Source organism: Dipodomys merriami, unplaced genomic scaffold (genome assembly GCF_024711535.1).
Source record: "Dipodomys merriami isolate MVZ:Mamm:240054 unplaced genomic scaffold, mDipMer1.0.p SCAF_11, whole genome shotgun sequence".
Lineage (NCBI taxonomy): Eukaryota > Metazoa > Chordata > Mammalia > Rodentia > Heteromyidae > Dipodomys > Dipodomys merriami.
Window position 1 is genome coordinate 44,325,565 of NW_027202382.1, and position 24,761 is coordinate 44,350,325.

Consider the following 24,761-nt stretch of genomic DNA (forward strand, 5'->3'; position numbering starts at 1 on the left):
TATGTTTGGATGAAAACTAAGTGTCTCACCAGCACAGTGGTTCATGCCTGTAATCCTAGCTACTCAGGGGGCTGAGATTTGTGAATCAAGGTTCAGAACTAGCCCAGGTAAGAATGTCTGTGGGACTCTGGTCTCCAATTAACCACCAAAAAGCTGGAAGTGGAGCCACAGTTCAAGTGGTAGAGTGCTAGCTTTGAGCAAAAAAGTTCGACGACAGCACCCAGATCCTGTGTTAATGTCCCAGGACCAGCACAAAAACAAAAAACCTGAGCATAGGGCCTGGCTTGGTATATGGCTCAACAGTAGAGCATTTGCTTTCTATATAAAAGGTCCTGATTTCAACCTCAGCATTGCAAAACAAAATAACCAAACCATAACAAAACCTGAGCTTAAATGCAATGGCTTGGTATTTTGTTTATACTGTTTCTGGAAAATTCATTTTCTGTGTTAAACCCAGCTATTCCTATTATAATATGACCTTACATAGAACAGGAAATATTTAAGATTAGTCATTTTTATACAATAAAAGGAGAGTATAGTTGACCTTTATATACAGTATAGTTATAACACATATCACCTTTTTCAGTACCAACTTACCTGAGTTGCTTTGCATAGCTGAGTTCAATCTCAGTCCTTTCCTTTACAAATTTGATGTATTTTTCAAGAATATCAATTCCCCACTGCGTGTGTTTTTCTAGGTTGTCAAACTGATCCTGTTTTAAAAAAAAGGGAGAGAGACGGTTTACAGACTTTGTGATAAATGTATTTTCAATGAACAATTCTCTTCATCGTGCATCTCTACATAGAAAGCACTGCTAATATTTTCCATGATTATATTCAGATGCCTTTTTATGGAGAGTTTAAATCAACATTACCAAATTTGGTTTAAAGACTGCCCAAAGTGTTGAACTTAGACCCACACTTCCTATGCTTTTGAGAAACACGTTTTGGAGATATAACTAACCTTTCAGTGCAGAAAATTACTTTCTTAAATATCACACACTGACAGGTAGAGTGTGTGTATGGACACACAGACATACACACAACAGCTGTCTAAATTTGGAGTAAGAAAGTAGGAGAAGCTGGGCACCGGTGGCTCACGCCTGTAATCCTAGCTACTCAGAGGCTGAGATCTGAGGATCGCAGTTCAAAGCCAGCCTGGGCAGAAAAGTCTGTGAGACTCCGATCTCCAATTACTTAGCAGAGAGTCAGAAGTATAGCTGTGGCTCTAATGGTAGAGATAACCTTGAGTAAAAAAGCCAAGTGAAAGCCGGGCAGCAGTGGCTCATGCCTGTAATCTTAACTACTCACTCAAGAGGCTGAGATCTGAGGATCATAGTTCAAAGCCAGCCCAGGCAGCAAAGTCCGTGAGACTCCTATCTCCAATAAACCACCAGGAAACCAGAAGTGGTGCAGTGGCGCCAGTGGTAAAGCTCTAGTCTTTTTTGTTTTGTTTTGGGTCCGGTCCTGAGGCCTAAACTCTGGGCCTGGGCGCTGTCCCTCAGCTCTTCACCTCAAGGCTAGCGCTCTACCACTTGAGCCACAGCACCACTTCCGGCTTTTTTCTTTTTGCTTATGTGGTACTGAGGAATTGAACCCAGGGCCTCAAGCATGCAAGGCAAGCGCTACTGAGCCACCTTCCCAGCCCTAGAGCTCCAGTCTTGAGCTGAAGATCTGAGGGACAGTGCCCAGGCCCAGAGTTCAAGCCCCATGACACACACACAGCCACAGGATTGTGTAAGGCTCTGACTTCAAGCCCCGTACAGGCACAAGCACACATGCATGTGCACACACACATACACACAGAGAAAGAATTATAAAAGTCTTTCATTAAATGAAGAAAAGAACACATGTGGACTTCATTCACTCAGACATACAGGGAACACACACAATTAGCCAGAAATGGCATTTGGGGCCAGGGAACCAGAATGCACAGAGGTCTGGAAGCTTCCATCTGGAAGAATGCGAGGGGCCAGCATGCCAGCCACTGCCACTGCCAAGGCATGGAGCTGTGTGGGCCAGGGTGGACCTGTGCCCTGAACGCCAGGGGACAGCCAGTGGGCCACAGGGAGGAGGGTAAGAGGGGGAGGGGAGTAGAGACAGTGCAGATGTCCATCATCCGGGGCTGGACTGCACAGCCAAGGAGCTGGGATGGGAGGAGCAGCCCGTCCTCTCAGGACAAGGTCCTCCTGGTCAGGAAATGGGAACGGGAGGGGGAGGGGAGGCATCCGGGTCCCACTTAAGTAGAATCAACTAGCCTGGGTGACTGATTACCTGAGAGAGGGAGGAGAGTTCCAGAGCAACTCAGGTTCTACATCCTGTGACTAGATACACACTCCAGATAAGGAGTCCCTGGGCTTCGTGTGTGTGTGTGTGTGTGGGGGGGGGGGGTTGGATCTGAGGCACAGCCAAGGATGAGAAGGGCAGAAAGCCGGGCAGCTCTGCAGAGAAGGCCTGGCTGGAGGCAGAGCCCAGGAAGTCGTGGACCTGAGCCAGAGAGAGCATTAGCATATCACAGGGGCGAGAGTCTCCAGTGGGATGAAGATGCAGAGCGGCCTCCTGGGCGGAGGGCTTGCCCCGCTGCCGGCCCAGCTTCAGAGACCAGCTACAGGGACAACCACCACATAACCAGAGGGTCTGACCCTTGTGTTGGTGTGCAGAACAGAATCTGCCTATGCGTCACAGGGCAGCCATGGGAAGGCAGAGCGGGGAAGAGCCAGGGCCAGTGAGCTGAATGAGCGACTCACATGCATGAGCTGTGCACCTGTCTGTTCATGCCAAACTTGAGGTTCTTTCTGGAGCTACTTTACTGAGGTGTGATTAATGTCCACAGTGGCAATAATCGATATGGTACTCAGTAGGCCTGAAATGACACACTTTCTAAGAGTCTCACAGATAGCTCTCAGCCTGCTGGGCATGTTACCTAGTGTGATTCACTGGCACCATGCGGAAATTGTACATAGTTAGCAAGGCTTGGTGGCAAATTCCTATAGTCCCAGCACTCAGACGGCCCAGGCAGGAAGATGGCTTCAATTCAAGAGTTCGACACCAGCCTGGACAACATAGCAAGACCCCTCTTTCACAAGTGAATAAAACAAAACACATCTCTACCTATGTGATGTACATAACTTGATGACTCTGAGGTGCATGCCATCGCTATGGTCCACCCCATAAACACATCCACCGCTTCCCCTCTCCCCCTGTTGCTAAGTGTACATACCAACATTTAACAGTCAGGGGGCTGGAAATGTGGCTTAGTGGTAGAGTGCTAGCCTTGAGCAAAAAAAGCTCAGGGACAGTGGCCAGCCCGAGTTCAAGGGACTGGCAAAAAAAAACAACAACAAAAACAAAAAAACCCCAAAAATACAATTAGGCCTCTTCACACAATGTTGTGTGTACACTACAGCATGCTGTTCATCCCTTTGCTTTGTAAATTCGGCGTGCAGCTGAGGTCTAGCTTTGTGCTAAGGCCTGATTTTCCAGAGTAAAGTGTGAAGCAAATACATTTTCTACACAAGTCAAACTTGAGTGGTAAAGGTCAAAATCACTGCTTCTCAAATATCAGGAAGCTTTTGGAAAAACCAAACCAAACCAAAAAAAAACAAAAAACAAAAAACAATTCTGCTGGGCACTGGTGGCTCACACCAGAGGCTAAGATCTGAGGATCATGGTTCAAAACCAGCTCAGGTAGAAAATTCTGTGAGACTTTTTTTTTTTTTTTTGCTGTTGCTGTTGATCTTGGGGCTAGTGCTCTACCTCTTTGAGCCACATCACCACTTCTAGTTTTCTCATGATAAGTCTCATGGACTTTCCTGCCCAGAGATCCTTAGAGCGCAGCCTCTTAAGTAGATAGGATTACAGACACTACTGTCTCAGCTCTGTAAGACTCTTAAAAAAAAAAAAAAAACTAATTAATTTTTTTTTTTGGGGGGTGTCCGGTTGTGGGCCTGAACTCTGGGCCTGGGCGCTGTCCCTCAGCTCTTCAGCTTAAGGCTAGCGCTCTACCACTTGAGCCACAGCACCACTTCCGGCTTTTTTCTTTTTGCTTATGTAGTGCTGAGGAATTGAACCCAGGGCCTCAGGCATGCAAGGCAAGCGCTCTACCACTGAGCCACCTTCCCAGCCCCTCTGTAAGAGTCTTATCTCCAATTAACCACCAAGAAGCTAGAAGTGGAGCTGTGGCTGAAGTGGTAGAGTGTTAGCCTTGGGTGAAAGAGCTAAAGTACAAGTGTCCAGCTCTTACAGATATAATAATAATAACTTTAATATTATTCCATCAAGGCCCACAGAATAGCCAGGGAATCATCAACTTAGGAATCCCAGTCTTCCTGTGCTAAAATGTTTCTCTAACCGAAAATAATCCCTGTAAGATGTTTATCTTTGTATCTTTGGCTCAAGTGGTAGAGCTCTAGCCTTGAGCTGAAGAGCTGAGGGACAGCGCCCAGGCCCAGAGTTCAAATGCCATGACCGACAAAAAAAAAGTTTCTTTTAAATATATAAAATAAAATAAGTGAGGAAGAAATATGTAAAGTTCTCCTTGATTCTTGGTTCTCAATAACAGCTTCCACAAAGACCTAGATTCCGTTTCCAGAACCGGCTGCTCAGGACCATGATTTATTTATGTTATCTCTGCAACAAGGGCTGTTGAACAAATTAAGAGTGTAAACAAGTCGCAGGTCTCCTCAGACTACTTGAGAGAACAAAAATACAAACAATTCAAGGGACTGGTACAAATCTTCCTGGACTGTCTTTTTTTTTTTTTTTTTTTTTTTCCTTTCTGGGTCTGGGGCCTGAACTCAGGACCTAGCTCTTCCTAGCTTTTTCCACTTAAGACTAGAGCTCTATCACTTGAGCCACACCACACTCCACTTCTAGCATTTTGCTGTTAACTGGAGATTAGAGTCTCACAGACCTTCTTGACTGGGTTGGCTTTGAACTATGAGCCTCAGATCTCTTCTTCCTTAGTAGCTGGGATTACAGGTGTAAGCTACTGGGGCCCTGTCTCACTGATGTGGTATCTTTTTTTTTTTTTTTTTTTTGGTTGGTTGTGGAGCTTGAACTCTGGGCCTGGGCGCTGTCCCTCAGCTCCTCAGCTCAAGGCGAGTGCTCTACCACTTGAGCCACAGTGCTACTTCAGCTTTTTCTGCTCATGTGGTGCTGAGGAATTGAACCCAGGGCTTCATGTGTACTAGGCAAGCATTCTACCACTGAGCCACCTTCCCAGCCCCTTGATGTGGTTTCTAATGGATCATGTTTGTTCAGGCTTTCTATTTCTCCCCAAAATGTTCCTGCACCTCTGAGACCTAGGTTATTTTCAGTGCTACAGGTGCGTCCTGAAAGCTCAAGCCTCACTCAGCTCTAGCTCCTGGATTCCACTTGCATTTCTCCCATTTATTACTTTGCAATTCTCTTTAACCTCACTGTAAATAATGTGAAGCAACAACGTCTCATACCCTGGTTCTTAAAAAACGACCACAACAAAAACAAAACCCTTCTACATTCGAATTGAGTCCACTTTAAGGATTTCTGGCCTCCAGCCAACAATGTGTTTTCAATAAAGTGATGTGTATTCAAGACCATTCCGCAAGCTACACCAAAGTTCTTACCCAAACAGAGTCTAAAAAGACAGAAGATCTTAATTCAAAAAGCCTTAAATAGTAGCAAATGAAACTTGTGGCAACTACAATTTCATTCTTTTTCTGCAATATTAAGACATCACACTAAAACCCCACCCCGCCCCACCCTGCTCTTCTATGTAACTTTATTTGGAGGGCAGGCACCACAGCCTGGGCTTTTATTGACAATAGCTAAAAGAAAATTCCAAACAGATGAAAAACTAATCAACCCACTTACATTCTTGACTAAAATGTGGAAAACCTAATGGGGGAGGGGAAAAACCCTCAAAATCTTAAAAAGGCTCAGTTTTTGAGCAAATATCATATAAGAGCCTTTTAAAAAAATCTTTGTTACCTTGGAAATGAGGCCATTATAAAAAAAATGATTGCCTGACTGTTTATGACCCTGAAGATCCCACTGCCCCTTAAAAATCACAGAAGGGCTGGGCGCCGGTAGCTTACGCCTGTAACCCTAGCTACTCAGGAGGCTGAGATCTGAGGATAACTGTTCAAAGCCAGCCCAGGCAGGAAAGTCCATGAGACTCTTTTTTTTTTTTTTTTTTTTTTGTCGGTCGTGGGGCTTGAACTCTGGGCTTGGGCGCTGTCCCTCAGCTCTTCAGCTCAAGGCTAGTGCTCTACCACTTGAGCCACAGCGCCACTTCCAGCTTTTTTCTTTTTGCTTATGTGGTGCTGAGGAATCGAACCCAGGGCCTCAGGCATGCAAGGCAAGCGCTCTACCACTGAGCCACCTTCCCAACCTCTTTAAATTCTTTTTTTTTTTTTTTTGGTCGGTTATGGGGCTTGAACTCTGGGCCTGGGTGCTGTCCCTTAGCCCTTCAGCTCAAGGCGAGTGCTCTACCTCTTAAGCCACAGCACCATTTCCAGTTTTCTGAGATAAGAGTCTTAGGAACTTTTCTGCCTGGGGCTGGCTTTGAACCGTGATCCTCAGATCTCAGTCTCCTGAGTAGCTAGGATGACAGGTGTGAGCCACCAGCGCCCGGCCCAACCTCTTTAAAAATTTTAAGAACTGTACTTTCCAATACAAAATATTGGGGCAGAGTGGCACTGTTTTTACATTTTTGCAAAACTGTTTAATGTCTGGCTTAGTGGAAGGCAGCTGGATCATCACAGATGCGTCAACATTCAATTTACTGTTCCTTACTTTGGTGTACATGAAAATATATTTCATACAGATACATAGAACACAGAGGAGTTCTTCAAGTCCCCCTTTACGGAAGATACTCTTCTTTGAGCCAGCATCAGTGGCTCATGTCTGTCATCCCAGCAGCTTAAGAAACTATGATCCAGAGAACTGAGGTTCAAAGCCAGTTCAGGCATCTGTAATTCACCCGCAAAAAGCCAGGCTAGAGGCGTGGCTCAAGTAGTAGAATACTAGCCATGAGCAGCAAGAAAGCTGAGCAAGTGCTAGGGTCCTTGAGTTCAAGCCTAAGAAAGGAAGGAAAGGAGCAAGGGAGGGAGAGAGAGAGGGAGAGAGGGAAAGAAGAAAGGAAGGAAGAAAAGAAGGAAGGAAGGAAGGAAGAAAGAAAAGAAGGAAGAAAAAGAAGGAAGAAAAGAAGGAAGGAAGGAGGGAGAGAGAGGCAGAGGGAAGGAAGATACCCTTTTCTAATGCCTCAGCAAATCTCAACGAAATAGTGTCTAAAAGGCTTGTTCCTGTATGAAATGAAGTTTTCACATTGGTCACAATCAACTCTACGAGCCAACCTGGTACTTTTACCTATGTGTGACTGTCCAACTTTCCTTCTGGTCCTTTAGAAGATATCACATCATTGTACATGCAGATCATCATCCACGCAGGACACATTCTTATGATAAAATAGTAACAAGCCCCCATATGCCTCTATCACGGCCTCTCGTCTTTCCTGAGTCTATAAATATTTGGATGCTGTCATGCTTTTAGTGGAAATGCAAATCCTCCAAATTCTGACTTCGCTAGACGCCAGCCTGTTATCATTGGCGACAAGCACTTCCGTTGTTTTTTTGAAGTGACAGTCTGCAGACAAGAGTTTCTCAACTGCTCTTGTCTTGGAGGTGAAGCTCAGCATTGACAGCTCATGCCTGGAACCCTACTCAGGAGGATCACAGCTCAAAACCGGTCTTGACACATCGGCCAGATTTATCAATCTGCGAAGCTCTTATCTCCCGTTAACAAGTAAAAAGCTGAAAGTGGAGTAAGTAGGGTTCAAGTGGTAGAGCACCAGACTTGAGAGAAAAAAGCTCAGGAAAGGCACTCAGGCGAGTTCAAACCCCAGTACTAGTTCACGCCCAAAACAAAACAAAACAATGAAAGGAGGGGGCACCAGTGGCTCACGCCTATAATTCTAGCTACTCAGGAGGCTGAGATTTGAGGATCCGGATTCAAAGCCAGACAGAGTAGGAAAGTCCACAAGACTCTTATTTCCAATCAATCACAGGAAAAGCTGGAAGTGGTGCTGTGGCTCAAGTGGTAGAGTGCTAGCCTTGAGTAAAAAGGAACTTCAGGGACAGTGCCGAAGCCCAGAGTTCAAGCCTCAAGGCCAGCAAAAACAAAAACCCAAACAGCAGCAAAAACACAATGAAAGGGGTGATAGTGATCAAGATGCATTGTACTTATTTATAAACTGATTTGTTGAATGGCAACCCCTCTTTCTGTACAACTACTTAACTATGCAAAGGTACACACACACACACACACACACACACACACACACACACACACACACACACACACACACACACACACACACACACACACAGGAGCCATGTGATCAGCTAGCTAATTGGACCAAGACTCAAACTATCTTTTGTATTCTGATGGACACAGTCCATGGAACCACAAACAATTCAAAGGTGAGATTTCACTAAATCAACAGTCTCCACTGTTTCATCGAAGACTTTTTTGAGATGGGATCAGCTGATATTGCCCAGACTGGCATGGAACCTCCAGGGCTGAAGTAATTCTCCTATCTCAGCCTCCCAAGTGCTGGGACTATGGGGTATACCACCATACCCAGCTCCATCAAAGATATTGAAAATGAAAGAAACAAAAAAATTTACTAGCTGATGGTGATAGGAGTCTTGGGTCCTTTCTCTTCCTCCAAATAAAGAATGAGGCAGGAGAAGGAGGAGCAGAGGCAAAGTTTATTTGAAAGTAAGAGTAAGACAAGAGTTAGACATTGCCAGGCACTGGTGGCTGACGCCTGTAATCCTAACTACTCAGGAGGCTAAGATCTGAGGATCATGGTTCAAAGCCAGCCTGGGCAGGAAAGTCTGTGAGACTCTTATTTCCAATGAACCACCAGAAAACCAGAAGTGGCGCTGTGGCTCAAGTGGTAGAGCGCTTGCCTTGAGCTGAAGAGCTGAGTGACAGTGCCCAGACCCAAAGTTCAAGCCCCAAGACAGAAGTGAAATCCCAGTACCACCGCCATTAATCACTATGGAAGTAGTTTTGACCTCTGGGCTCCAAGGACGAACTTGAGTAAGCCCTGAAGGCCCAGAAGCCACACAGCAATTATCTCCACACAAAACAGACTCTCAAATGTCTGTTTCAAAGGTGCAGAGATAAAGATGTAAAATCTAATGTGAATGTTTAATTTATAAGTGCACACTCTATAAAGACTTGCTCTCATCCATTAATTCTAAACCGGCCAGGAGGCTACAAATGGGTGTTTCCAAATAGCTGCCAATGAACTGACTGCACTCTGCAAGAACCTCTCTGAAACCCTCTCTGGATTTCATACTGGGGCTTGAACTCGGGGCCTGGGTGCTGTCCACTAGTTTTTTCTATTCAGGGCTGGTGCTCTACCACTTGAGCTATAGCTCCATTTCCATTTGGTGGTTAATTGGAGATAAAGAGTCTCCTGGACTTTCCTGCACAGGTTGGCTTTGGATCTTAATTCTCAGATCTCAGCTTCCTGAGTAGCTAGGATTACAGGTGTGAGTCACCAGCACTGGACTAATTTTGTTTTTTATATCAATAATTACAGTGTACCGTGCACTTCTGTGAGAAACTGGAAAGAGGGCACAGAATCAGTGGAAAGCAGGTGAAAACATACAGCAGAGAGGCCCATTAGGCTGCACTGGACATTGATGAAAGTGAACTAAGCAACTCAAGGGTGGTGATGGGAGGGAGGGAAAGAGAGAGAAAGAGGGAACAACTGATACTAAGCAAAAGGAAAGAAATGTACATATCACCTGATCTGCAAGAACTAAGCTTATTGCTAAAGTTTGTAGAGTTCATCAGCTTTGTAGATTAGAATGATGAATATCATTGTAAAGGTTAAAATGTGTTTGTGACTTTAGCTAAGTGTAACTATGCCACAGTACTGTAACATTTATGTAGTTACTTAATCTCAATAAAGAAATATTTGGAAAAAAGAAAAACAATTATAGTGTACAAAAGGGCAATAGAGGACTGATGCTAGATGGAATAAATCGAACATACACAAAATAAATGGAAGGACATACACGGAAGACTAATGCAAACTTCACTAATATTCTGAAATGACACAAAAGGAAAGTCAAAAAGCATCAGAGTTCTGACTGCTTAGCGTGAACAAATGAGAACTGGACATAAACACGCACGCAATGTTTTCCGCAAGAAGCAGCAGTATGCTCCAGTGTCCTTACAGCACCCGGGTTAGTTACATTCAGTTCAACTCTGTTCTTTTAGACAGAGCAAAAGCAACAAATAAAACCAGACTTCCACAACTACCAGAGACATGCCGAGAGAAAGGTGGACCAGAATAAGAATTTCGTGGGGTTTGGCCTATGATCTCAGCTACTGGCAGGGGGGGGAGGGGCACGCGGGGGGAGTAGGAGTATCCTGGGCCACAGGCTGGCCTGGCTGGCTGGGGCAGGGCAGTTAGTGAGACGTGGGGACTGGGAAGTTGGCTCAGTGGTAGAGTGCTTGCCTCCCATGCACAAGGCCCAGGGTTCAATTCCTCAGTACCACAGAAGCAGAAAAGGCTGGAAGTAGTGCTGTGGCTCAAGTGGCAGAGCGCTGACCTTGAGCTGAAGAGTTGAGGGACAGTGCCCAGCCCAGAGTTCAGCCCCCAAGACCAACCAAACATAAATAAATAAATAAATAAAAAGTTAGTGAGTCTCTGTTTTTTTTTTTTTTTGTCGGTCGTGGGGCTTGAACTCTGGGCCTGGGCGCTGTCCCTCAGCTCTTCAGCTCAAGGCGAGTGCTCTACCACTTGAGCTACAGCGCCACTTCCGGTTTTCTGGTGGTTTATTGGAGATAGGAGTCTCACGGTCTCTCATGCCCGGGCTGGCTTTGAACCGCGATCCTCAGATCTCAGCCTCCTGAGTAGCTAGGATTACAGGCGTGAGCCACCAGCGCCCGGCAGTGAGTCTCTGTTTTAAAACCAAAGTTGAAATAAATGAGCTGGGGGGGGGGGGGGGGGAAACAAAAGCAAGAACATTTAAAAGTGTTTTTACCCCTCTAAAAATCCTTTGTAGGACAGGAGATTAAACTCAGATAATTAGTCTATAGGTAAATGCTATGCCAATGAGATACATCCTCAGACCAAGACTACCTTTTTTTTCTTTTTTGTTGGTCCTGGGGCTTGCACTCTAGGCCTGGCTGCTGTCCCTGAGCTCTTCAGCTTAAGGTGAGTGCTATATCACTTGAGCCTCGGTGCCACTTCCACTTTTCAGGTAGTTTATTGGAGATAAGAATCTCACAGGGGCTGGGAAGGTGGCTCAGTGGTAGAGCGCTTGCCTTGCATGCATGAAGCCCTGGGTTCGATTCCTCAGCACCACGTAAGCAGAAAAAAAAGCCGGAAGTGGCACTGTGGCTCAACTGGTAGAGTGCTAGCCTTCAGCTGAAGAGCTGAGGGACAGCGCTCAGGCCCAGAGTTCAGGCCCCACGACTGGATCCAAAAAAAAAAAAAAAAGAATCTCACAGACTTTCCTGCCTGGGCTGGCTTAACCGTGATCCTCAGATCTAAGTAGCCTGGATTACAGGCGTGAGCCACCAGTACCCAGCAAGACTAATTTTTAAAGCATTTAAGAAATTACTCCCCCAGGGCTGGGAGGATGGTTCAGTGGTAGAGTGCTTGCCTTAACACGCATTACGTCCTGGGTTTGATTCTTCAGCACCACATAAGCAGAAAAACCCAGAAGTGGCTCTGTGGCTCAAGTGGTAGAGTGCTCGCCTTGAGCTGAAGAGCTGAGGGACAGCGCCTAGGCCCAGAGTTCAGGTCCCATGACTGACAGAAAAAGAAAAAAAAAAAAAAAAAAAAGAGCAAGAAGTCCTGAGTTCAGGCTCCAGTGCCAGCATAAAATAGAAGGGAGAGAGGCAGGGAGGGAAGAAAGGAGAGAAGTAAGAAAGAACGAGGAAATGGTGCTGTGGCTCAAGTGGTAGAGTACTTGCCTTGAGCTAAGAGCTGAGGGACAGTGCCCAGGCCCAGAGTTCAAGCCCCATGACCAACCAAAAAAAAAGGAAGAAAGAAAGAATTGCCAGGCGCTGGTGGCTCACGCCTGTATTCCTAGCTACTCAGGAGGCTGAGATCTGAGGATCACAGTTCAAAGCCAGCCAGGGCAGGAAAGTCTGGGAGACTCTTATCTCTCCAATAAACCACTTGAAAACCAGAAGTGGTGCTGTGGCTCAAGCGATAGAGTGCTAGCCTTGAGCTGAAGAGCACAGGGACAGCTCCCAGGCCCAGAGTTCAAGCCCCACAACTGGCAAAAAAAAAAAAAAAGGAAAGAAAGAAAGAAAGAGCAAGTCTTTTTAACTGTGATAAGCTGAATCTAATGAAAAATAGAAACTAGACACAGAGAGCTGCCTGTGGTGGTACACACCTGTCATTTCCAGCACTTAGAAGGCAGAGGCAAGAGGATCAAGGTTTGAGGCCAGCACAGTGAGTTTAGGACCAGCTTCAAGCTCCATAGAAAGACCCTATCTCCAAAGACAAGGGCTGTCCAGTAGTCCAGAGCTTGCCTGCAAATGCAGGCCCTGAATCTGACCCCCAAAAGACACAGAAAGCAATATCTTGATGATGATGATGATAACAATAATGATAATAAAATAAATTGGCCAGGTGCCAGTGGCTCACACCTGTCATCCTAGCTACTCAGGAGGCTGAGATCTAAGGATCACAGTTCAAAGCCAGCCCCGGGCAGGAAAATCCATGAGACTCTTATCTCAAATAAGCCACTAGAAAACTGGAAGTGGTGCTGTGGCTCAAGTGCTAGAGCGCTCGCCTTGAGCTGAAGAGCTGAGGAACAGCGCCCAGGCCCAGAGTTCAGGCCTCATGACCGACAAAAAAATAACAATAAAGTAAAATAAATCTGTGTTTCTTGGGGGTAGAATGCTTAGTCAAATTATGGCTGTAAGATACACATCTTTAACACAAACATTTGTAGCACAGACACTAGCATCTGGCACGGGCTTAGAAACAGAACCGACTTGCTCACATCCTGGTTTCCCAGCACAGGAGGACAGAGCCTCAATCTGCAGAGGTGAAGGCTGAGTCTAGCTGCCATCCCCTAGCAGTCTGCAAGGTGGAGAAACTGGGAGAAACACCTGCCCTGTTCTCCACGGACCCTTTCCGCCCCGCCCCTTGGAGGCCAGCCAGGAGAGGAAGAAAGGAAGGAGAGGAAGCTCCACGTCACATATCACTAATGGCAATCCTAAGGCTGAAGAGAAGCCAAGTAGACAGGCTAAATGTTTAATGAGAGGAAAAAGCCAGACTGAACTCCTGACCTATGTCTTTCCTTTTTTTTTTTGTGGAGGGACATTACTGGGATTTGAACTCCAGACAAGTTCTTTACTGCTGAGCCATGCCCCAGCCCCTAGCTTCCAAGTCCTATAAATATTTCCAGTTTGGAGGAAGAAGGGAAGAAAAGATATAAAATATTTCAAAAGTATCATAGGACTAGTATATATTTAAGCTCCTGATACCTGGAACCATTAACCCTAAGGAAAAGAATTTCCTACAAGTCTTAGTGATTAATGGGCCTTTTTTTGTTTAATGGGATTTTTTGTTTTTGTTTTGTGGGTCGTGGGGCCTGAACTCTGGGCCTGGGCGCTGTCCCTCAGCTCTTCAGTTCAAGGCTAGCGCTCTAACCACTTGAGCCACAGTGCCACTTCTGGTTTTCTGGAAGTTTATTGGTGATAAGAGCCTCACAGACTTTTCTGCCCGGGCTGGCTTTGAACCTCGATCCTCAGATCTCAGCCTCCTGAGTAGCTAGGATTACAGGTGGGAGCCACCGGCGCCCGCTGGGCCTCAGGTGTTAAGTGAACACACAGGAGTTGCCCTTTTCTAATTGGAACAATCTCAGCTCTCAAGCTCTGCTGCTGTGGAGTTCCTGGGCTGAGACCACTCCATTGGGGAAGGGCTGCTCAGGCTGAGAGGTATTCATCGCTGCAAGGTGGGTTGGGTTGTTTTGTTGTTTCTTTGTTTTTGTTCACGTGCATGACGAATTATGGGGGAATAGGAGTCCACAAAGACAGCGATGACACCGCTCACATCGTCAGATGTGTGTGTGTGTGACTTTCCTGAGGCTGAGCCCGCCCTGCTGGTCCGCTCTTCCCTTCTGGGTTCCGTAGTGTCCCCCCCCCCCCCCCCCCCCGGGCTGCACTCTAGGCAGCCAGCCCTCACCTATCCAGTCTTCCCAGAGCAGGAGACTGCCTTCCCTCTCCCCTGCGGGGAAGCTGTGGACGTGTGGCAATCCCTCTTCTGCCTCCACCTGGTCTAACTGCCGATGATGCTAGGGGCTGGCACAGGAAGAGGAGGCGGACGGTGATGATGACAGCACTGAACTGGGTGGGACCCCAATCCACCACCTCTCTGCCTTTGGGCTGCTTATGCTGTGCTGTAATGATCCTTATCATCCAATCACTTTTCTTTGGCTCTCTTGATACTTGTCTAACTTACATCTCAATCTCCTTCCAACAGCTGCCACAGTTCAGCTCTTCTTATTGAGTTATGAGCTCACACCTATAACCCTAGTTATTTAGGAGGCTGAGATCTGAGGATCCTGGTTTGAAGCCATCCCCAGGTACTACTCTTATTTCCAATTAATCAGCCAAAAGGCAGAAGTAGAACTGTGAGTCGTGGTAAAGTGCCAGTCATGAGTGCAAAAGCTAAGAGACAGACCCTGAGTTCAAATCTTAGTCATCACATACACACGTACACACGCACAAAATATATGACAAGTAAGACAAGCACCAGGTGAGTCACATCTGAAATCCTTGTACATCTGAAAACCTCATGGTTTGAAGCCAGCTCAGGCAGACAAATATGAGAGATTCTTATCTACAAGTTATCAGCATAAAGCCCGAAATAGAGGTGGCAAAAAAAAAAAAAGAAAAAGAAAAGAAAGAACTATAACTTACTAAGAACTTGAAGCCATGCTCTGTGAACTGTAACACACAGGAATTAGAATGGAGAATCAGAGTTTTAGTGGAGTGAAAAGTAAAACAGAAGTAGGAACATATATTGGTTGGACCAGCTAGACCAGAGATTAGAGTGACTTGTTATAAAGTTAGCTAAGAGGATGTGCGGTAGCAACTGAGGACAGAAAAGGGCAAATGCAAAGACTAGAAAGGCTGGGGGCAGGTTCATGCAAAACAGCTGATTTACAAAGAAGGCAGATGGACAGAACGAAAGCAGAGCTTACTGAATAAGGGTGTGGGCTCTGGGCCTGGATAAACTGTCTTGAATTCTGGCTGTTTGGCAGAGAAGCTGCCTTGTGAAGCAAGGCTTTTTAACCTCTCTGTGTTACCATTAATTATCTCAAAAAGAAGCACTAAGCAGAACCTATTTGCAAAGTTCTTATGAGGATGAAGTAAGCTATTCCATGCTTAGAATACTGCACATTAGTGAGCCTCCAGAAAGCACGAATGCTGCCACCACCATCATCCTCACCATCATCACCGCTATCTCAACCACCACCATCACCACCAGCACAACCATTACCACCATGATCACAATCACATCACCATGATCAGCACATCACCATTACCACTATCATCATCACCAGCATTTTCACCATCACTACCACCCACCATCATAGCCATCACCATCATCATCATCATCATCATCATCATCACCATCAACATCATCACCATCATCATCAACATCATCATCACTACAATCACTATAACACACTCATAATCACCACTAACAACATCATCACCACAACACCATCACTACTACAACCGTTGCCACCATCACCACAACCACGGCTACCATCATCATCATGATTATCATCATGATCACCATCATCATCATCATTACCAATCGTCACCACCACCGTTGTCATCATCATGATCATCACCACAGATTAACGGGGAAAGAACAGAATGTTCAATAGAAGGCCCGGGACTACTTGTCTATCAACTGCAAGAAAAATGACATCAAACCTCTCTTTCTTATCGTATATGAACATAGAGTCCATACAGATTAAGAACCTAAATGTAAGAGACAAGATTCTAAAACTTTCTGAGGCAACATGGGAGAGAATATCTTTCTGGTCTTTGGGTAGAGAAATGACTTCTTTTTTTTCCCTTTCCTCCCTCCCCACCTTTTATTGTATTTATTTTTCTTGAAGATGACTTTTAAACAAGACACCAAAAAATGGGCGCCATGAGGAGAAGAAGCAGGCTGGGGAGGCAGCTGGGCAGTGGAACGCCTTGTCTACAAAGCACAGGGCCTGAGAAAGGAGGAATGAGGAAGGGAGGGAGAGGACACTGGAGGGAGGAAGGGAGGGGAAGAGAAGTGATAAAAAAAAATTAAACCCTCTATTCATGAAAAGATACCAAAAGGAAAGTGAAAAGATTAAGCAAACAGGGAAATGATATTTGTAACACATCTAATCAACAAAGGCTGGGTATCTACCACACAAGAATGCCTTCAAAGCAGTTATTTTAAAAAATACATCCCAATAGGGAAATGCCTTATTTCCATGCTGAGACTAAACTCCTCTACTACTGAGCCACTTGGCCAGCTCCTGAATACAATTTAAGGAAAAAGTATTCGGCCTCATCAGCCAGAGAAATACTCATTAAAATCACCAGGAAGTAACCATTTTGTAACCAATACTTTGGTAACAATTTGAAGTCAGAGAGCAAGGATGAGGAGGCAGAGGAGAAGCATTCTCTGCTGGAGCCCTGGCAAACACTGGCTTGGGGACTAGTGTCTCCCTGGTCATCTTCCTCTTTAGGACCCAGGCCCACCTAGCTGCAGGTATGAAAGCTTCAGGTATGAAAGTCTAAAGCCCCTTAATTTATCCTTCTTGGCCTTCGGCTAAGGCCAAGTATACAGCAGCACAATTAGTCCGAACAATATTCAAAACAATCCAGTGGCTCACTGGCTCCCACTTGGATAAAGTCCAAAAACAGGGGAAAAAAAAAACAATAAATACTTGATTGACACATTCAGAAGTAACTAAATATTATAAAGAAAGACAAAAGAATATATGTAATACAACATTTACAAGTCAGGCACCAGTAACTCACTCCTGTAATTCTAGCTGCTCCAGGAGGCTGAGATCTGAGGATCATGGTTCAAAGTCAGCCCACCCAGGAAAGTCTTACCTCCAAATAAACACCAAAAAAGCCAGAAGCAAAGTTATGGCTTAAGTGGTAGAGTGCCAAAAGTTCAGGGACAATGCCTAGGCCCTCAGTTCAAGCCCCAGACCAACACACACACACACACACACACACACACACACACACACACACACACACACACACACACACACACACACACACACACACACACACACACACACACACACACACACCACACACACACACCACACACACACACACACACACACACACTCTGCATAATCCTCAACTGGGGGGAGGGAAATGGTCCCAGATTACTGAGGGATTCCAGGAAAGACACACTTTGCTTCCTTTGGGTAGCAGGCCACATTGGACTCATTTTACTGCTGTTTTTGTATTGAGCACTCCACACAAACTATTTTTATATTGTCTTCTGTACTATGCCATAATTACTGAGATTATAATTGGGTGGATAAGAGACACAAGATCATTTGAGCTTCTTCCAACCAGAGATAAAAAATGTAGATAAAATATTTATGAAAGAAAATGAAAACATCAATAGAAAACTCTACCACAAATAGAATTGAGCCACTACTATTTCTTTGACTGATATACTTCCTTTTCTGTCCCCCTAAATATATAAAACATTCTTTAGAAAACAGGAAGCATGCTGGGCGCCGATGGCTCATGCCTGTAATTCTTGCTACGGAGGAGACTGAGATCTGAGGATCACGGTTCAAAGCCAGCCCGGGCAAAGGAAGTCTATGAGACTCTTATCTCCAATAAACCACCAGAAAACTGGAAGTGACGCTGTGGCTCAAGTGATAGAGCACTCGTCTTGAGCTGAAGCGCTCAGGGACAGCTCCCAAGCCCAGAGTTCAAGCCCCACAACCAACAACAACAAAAAAAAAAAAAAAAAAAAAAAGAAAGAAAAGAAAAAGAAAAAAGAAAAAAAAGGGGCTGGGAAGGTGGCTCAGTGGTAGAGCACATGCCTTGCATGCCAGAGGCCCTGGGTTCGATTCCTCAGCACCACATAAGCGAAAAAAGCCGGAAGTGGCGCTGTGGCTCAAGTGGTAGAGCGCTAGCCTTGAGCTGAAGAGCTGAGGGACAGAGCCCAGGCCCAGAGTTCAGGCCCCATGACCGGACCCCAAAACAAAAACAAAAACAAAAACAAAACAAAACAAAAGAAAAAAGAAAAAAAGAAAAAGCAGGGGCTGGAAATGTGGCTTAGTGGTAGAATGCTTGCCTAGTGTGCATAAAGCCTTGGGTTCAATTCTTCAGTACCACATAAACAGCAAAAGCCAAAAGTGGAGCTGTGGCTCAAATAGGAAAGTGCTAGCCTTGAGCAAAATAAGCTCAGGGACAGTGCCCAGGCCCTGAGTTCAAGCCCCAGAACTGGGGAAAGGGAAAAGGAAAGGGAGAAGAAAAGGGAAAGGGAAGACCAAAAAATAGGCAGTAGTTTATACCCAAAGATAGAATGACTATTGATTGCAAAAGAAAGGCTGTACACTTTGTGCTTGCGTGAGATGGGGAGGAGAGGAGGAAAGGGGCTGAGATCTGAGAATCATGGTTTGAAGCCAGCCTAAATAGGAATGTCCATGAGACTCTTATTTCTAATTAACCAACAAAAAGCTGAGAGTGGAGTTGTGGCTTAAGTGTAGAGCACCAGCCTTGGGCAACAAAGCTAAGGGGCAGCACCCAGGCCCTGAGTTAAAGCTCCAGTACTGACACATGCACATGTGCATGTGCCCACAAGTATGCACGTGTATGTATGCATGTGCACTCACACACACACACACACACACACACACACACACACACACACACACACACACACACACACACACATTCTAGACTGCTAGTGCCTAAGAGCCAAAATTATTTTTCATATACCACAGAATATACCAGAAGCCAAGCACCGGTAGCTCACAACTGTAATCTTACTTACTCAGGAGGCTGAGATCTGATGATCAAGGTTCAAAGCCAGCCCTAGCAAGGAAGGTCTCTGAGACTCTTATCTCCAATTAACCACCAGAAAACCAGAAGTGGCACCATTGCTTAAGTGGTAGAGCACTGGCCTTGAGCTAAAGAGCTGAGGGACAGCGCCCAGGCCCAGAGTTCAAGCCCCATGATTGACCAAAAAGAAAAAGAATATAGACAATTCCCCTCTAGAATAAAATATTTGTAGAAGAGTACACAAAGTATTACAATAAGCAATGTGTATTTCTTTCTTTCTTTTTTTTTTTTGGGGGGGTCCGGTTGTGGGGCCTGAACTCTGGGCCTGGGCACTGTCCCTCAGCTCTTCAGCTCAAGGCTAGCGCTCTACCACTTGAGCCACAGCGCCACTTCCAGCTTTTTTTCTTTTTGCTTATATGGTGCTGAGGAATCGAACCCAGGGCCTCAGGCTTGCAATGCAAGCGCTCTACCACTGAGCCACCTTCCCAGCCCTGTGTATTGCTTTCTACTCTCTAGCAAACCCACAATCACCGTCCATCCTGCCAACAAACAAATATTTTATTCAACACATTGTACAGGAGCTCGGGACACAACTATAGACAGATGACACAACTTCTTCAATTTCACAGAGTTCTACATGCTGGTAGACATCGAGTATATAAATTGATTAAAGATATCTCAGATACTGGGAGCATGACTCAAGTGATAGAATACTTGCTAACAAGTTTGAAGCTCTGAATTCAAATGCTAGTACCACCAAAAAAAAAAAAAAACCAAAAACCAACAAGGAAATTTTCAGAAAGATTCATTCACAGTCAATGTGTTTATAGTCCCATGAGAGTTACTAAGCTCTCCTAGGCAGTGATATCTGCAAGGCCCTTGATAGCTATTGGCAGGAGTAACTGACAATTAGGAATCAACCAGTAGCAACGGCCTCTCCAGTCCAGTCAGAAGAGAGGAAGCTGGGCTGGGAACCTAGTGGAAAACCCCAGCCTCACCCAGCCTTTGCCTACTGCCCAGGTCTTTTCTAGAAAAGGTGAACCATTCACATTTCCAAAGACTAGCATAAGCCAGGCGCTGGTGGCTCACACCTATAATCCTGGCTAGCCTTGAACAGAAAACCTCAGGGGCAGAACCCAGGCCCTGAGTTCAAGCCCCAGGACCAGCACACATACAAAGATAACTAGCAAAACAGAAAACTGACCACAATTGACATTATCATTTATGGGCTGGGAAGGTGGCTCAGTGGTAGAGTGCTTGACTTGCATGCCTGAGGCCCTGGGTTCGATTCCTCAGCACCACATAAGCAAAAAGAAAAAAAGCCGGAAGTGGCGCTGTGGCTCAAGTGGTAGAGTGCTAGCCTTGAGCTGAAGAGCTGAGGGACAGCGCCCAGGCCCAGAGTTCAGGCCCCACCACCAGACCCAAAAAAAAAATAAATAAATAAAACAAAAAAACAAACTTGGGATTTGCTTAAGTTCTAAGGTAATTAACAACGTTGCATTCCCCCCTTGATTTTAGCCATAAGGCTAAAAAGAGATTCAATATGACATTTTGGGTAAACATTTTTCCTAGTCTGATCTCAGTTCTGATCTATTTTTATTTATTTATTTATTTTTTTGTCACTTGTTGGGCTTGAATTCAGGGCCTGGACACTGTCTCTGAGCTGTTGTGCTCAAGGCTAGCACTTTAAGCCACAGCACCACTTCCAGTTTTCTAGTGGTTCATTGGAGATAAGAGTTTCACAGACTTTTCTGCCCAGGCTGGCATCAAACCTTGACCCCCAGATCTCAGCCTCCTGAGTAACTAGGATGACAGGTGTGAGCCAGTAGCACCAGGCTTGATCTATTACTGCTACAGACAGAAGGCTTACATCCTCCTTGGCTTTACCAGTGCAAAGCTACTCTCCAAGGCAGAGGAACCTGGAGATGGGCCTTAGGGAAGGGCAAGAGATCTCCTGACAGTGCAGCCTGACTGCCCTCAAAGCCTGGCCCCAACCCAGACAGCAGCGTCCTTCTCGTCCTTCCAAACCAGACACAGAGTCTGCTGGTCTTTGGTCTTGGACCAGCCTCCATCTTTCAGAACTGTGAGTAAAGGCACTCCATGGCCTTTAGACAAAGACAATCATATTTTTGACAGGAAGAGAAGTACAAGGCGACTTAAGGGTGTTAGAATTACTCTGCAGTTTTCTTTTCTTTCCTTTTTTATTTTTTTTTGTTGTTGGTCATGGGACTTGAACCCTGGCTTGGGCGCTGTCCTTGCGCTCTTCAGCTCAAGGCGAGTGCTCTACCGCTTGAGCCACAGCGCCACTTCCGGTTTCTAGTAGTTTATTGGAGATAAGAGTCTCACGGACTTTCCTGCCTGGGCTGGCTTTGAACCGCGATCTCAGATCTCAGCCACCTGAGTAGCTAGGATTACAGGCCTGAGCCACCAGTGCCTGGGTACTCTGCAGTTTTCTACGTGCTCAAAATATTCTTTTTTTTTTTTTTTGGCCAGTCCTGGGCTTGAACTCAGGGCCTAGGCACTGTCCCTGAGCTTCTTTTGCTCAAGGTGAGCACTCTACACCACTGGAGCCACAGCACCACTTCCAGCTTTTTCTGTGTATGTATGTGGTACTGAGGAATTGAAACCAGGACTTCATGCATGCCACGCAAGCACTCTACCACTGAGCCACATTCCCAGCTCAAATATTCTTTTTTTTTTTTTTTCTTTTGGTCCGTCTTGGGGCTTGAACTCTGGGCCTGGGCGCTGTCCCTCAGCTCTTCAGCTCAAGGTGAGCACTCTACCACTTGAGCCCCAGTACCATTTCCAGTTTTCTGAGTGGTTTATTGGAGATAAGAGTCTCCTGGATTTTCCTGCCTGTATGGCTTTGAACCGTTCTCCTCAGATCTCAGCCTCCTGAGTAGCTAGGATGACAGGTGTGAGCCACCAGTGCCCGGCTCAAATATTCTTTAATAAACTTTCTTTTGATTACCAATTCAGCAAAATCCTAACTGGATTCATGGCTTACTTGATAGGCTTCCAAGGGGATGAGAAGAAAAAAACATCTGTCATGGAAATAATATCTACTTTCAGTGTACTGTATCATCATCTCCTTCTAGATGGTAACTGATGTTAAATTTGCAAAAGTAGGGCTGGAGTTATGGCTCAAGTAGTAGAGAGCCAGCTTATGATACCATTAGAAGCTCCCCAAGTACAAAGTTTGTTGTTGTTTTTTATTTAATCTGAAGCATGTGGCTGCCCTCCTAAGCTTTTGCCAAAAGAATGTGGCTGTTCTAAGTGGTTATAAGCTCCAGTCCAGCACACTAGTGCTTTCTTCCCATTCATTATGCATGGACAGCCAGTTCTGCTTAATAACTGAGAGCGACTCAGGTTTTCAACATAAACATGAACCAATATTTCAAAGAAATCCCTGTGCATTTGGCTTGTGTGTTCTGTGCTTGCAAACTATTTCTAGCTGATTCATCTTATTTCAATGTTCTGCACAGATTTCTTCTGGGCAAGTGTGGATGTAAACCAGCACCAGTAAGTGAACGAGCCAATGGTGGTGCTGCCGGTCAGGCCGAGTGCTGTCTGCAGGGTGGGGCAGGACGGTAGGCTCTGCAGCCAGTCACACTGGGGTCACACTACCTGAATCCCCGACTCTCGGCTCCACTGGCCGCTAGCAGGAAGCCACTTCATTCCACTGAGCCTCCCCCTTCCATCAGTGAAAACAGTAATAGCCCAGAGGTTAACGCGCCCATGTGTGCACACAGAGACCCTTCCGGGCGGGAGTGTGGCTCAGGGGAAGAGCATGTGCTTTTGCGTGCTGGGGGCCCTGCGTTCCACCCCCGAACCACACTGGGGGAGGGGATCAAAGGGCAAGTTTGATATCATGTATACATTATCACCAAGAAAAAAAAATAAAAAACAAAGAGCAATATGGGAGGCCAGAAAGATAGCATGAGACCCGACCACTCAGGGCCATGAAAGGAATTAAAGTATCTACAACGCTATGGACTTGGTATGCTGTCCCATCTTCCAAGTTTCCACTGTATAATAGGCCAGAAAAACTACATACTACGTCCCCATGTGCACCCAGGTAGAGAAGGCGAGGGGGAGAGAGAGAGAAAGAGACAGACAGACAGACAGAGACAGAGAGCACCAGTAATACTAGGTCTTGAACTCAGGGCCTGGGCACTGTGATTTGGTGTAGGAGTCATAGCTCTACTTTCATTTTTTTGCTAGTTAATTGGCAATAAGTCTCCTGGACTTCCCTGCTCTGGCTGGCTTCAAATCACTATCCTGAGATCTCAGCTTCCTGAGTAGCTACTATTACAGATGTGAGTCACCAGTGCCTGGCCAAAGCAGCTCTTATTAGTGACAAACATTGTAACAATAGTTTAACCCAAGCAAAATGATTAACATTTGTACTTGTAATACAAAAAGCTATCTTTCTAACTAGCTTCCGCTTGCATTCTGCCTGTCCACGAGCCAGTGCATGGCACTGGAGAGTCAGAGCTGGTAGTTACAGCTGGAGGACAGAGTTCCTGGGGCCTTGGCCAGGGGTTTCTGACCAGACCACAGAGACCTGCCAGAGCGGGAAGTGACCTTATTTCTGCAAGTCCTCAAAGAACTATGCAAATTCAAGGGATTGTATTGGCCCAGGAGGGGCTTCCAAGTCCAGATCATTTGCATTGTCAATATGACTGCCTATGGCTTTTGAAAAGGCTGCTTGTGGGTTGATTTCAATGCATCATATTTTGTTTTTGAGATAAATTGGGCTATCGGCTGGGAATGTGGCTTAGTGGTAGAGTGCTTGCCTAGCATGCATGAAGCTCTGGGTTTGGTTCCTTAGTACCACATACACAGAAAAGGCTGGAAGTGGAGCTGTGGCTCAAGTGGTAGAGTGCTAGCCTTGAGCAAAAGAAACTCAAGGTCAGTGCCCAGACCCCCAACTTCAAATCCAGGTTTGGCAAAAAAAAAAAAAAAAAGGCAAATTGGGCTAGAGTTTTTTTTACATCAAAGGAAGAATTTAGTTAAGATCATTCAAAACAATGATCATCTCTCTTGGCTCTGAGCATATAAGTGGAGACTCTTCAAGTCACGGAGAATCATACAAACAGCACTCATGGCCAGTAAGTGTCTTTCCTCTATTCCAGACTCTGCTCCAAGCGCCCTGTGAGGCACATTTTATTGATCTCTCCTTACTTGACAGGGGTAACATGAGGCACAGAAAGGTTAACAGACTTGCTCGAGGTCACACAGCTATTAACAGGAAGAGATGAGATCTGAACTCAGAGCTCCAGTGTGTCAATTAACCGATATGGAAGCTGTATGATTTAAGACCCTTGCTCTCGCTTTGGTCAACTATAAGTTACACATACTGTGCATGGTTTCTTTACCAACCTTAGGCCTTTTTTTTATTAATAATAACCCAGAGTTGGCACTATGCCCATTTTTGGACTTAAGATCGCAGAGCAAGGTACAAGTAGTAACACAAGAACTCAAACCCCAGTGCAATTTCAAAGTCTGTCATTTCAGCCTAAATAGAAATGAAAAAGGGCAGAAAAACATTTGTGAAAGAAGTTAAGGAAGGACTCATCCGCTTTGCATGTGTGTGTGTGTGTGTGTGTGTGTGTGTGTGTGTGTGTGTGTGTGTGTGTGTGAGTGTGTGTCTGCGTAAGCACGCA

At 45.5% G+C, this 24,761-nt stretch overlaps 1 protein-coding gene across 10 annotated transcripts in view; it reads right to left on the minus strand.

Annotated features, from left to right (window-relative positions):
- Fnbp1 (formin binding protein 1) overlaps positions 1–24,761 on the minus strand; it is a 117,752-nt gene that overhangs the window by 63,564 nt on the left and 29,427 nt on the right. For all 10 annotated transcript variants that reach the window (XM_070014837.1, XM_070014843.1, XM_070014846.1 and 7 more), the window contains exon 2: positions 598–713. In XM_070014837.1, the coding sequence (XP_069870938.1) occupies positions 598–713 (116 nt within the window). The remainder of the gene's footprint in view (positions 1–597; positions 714–24,761) is intronic.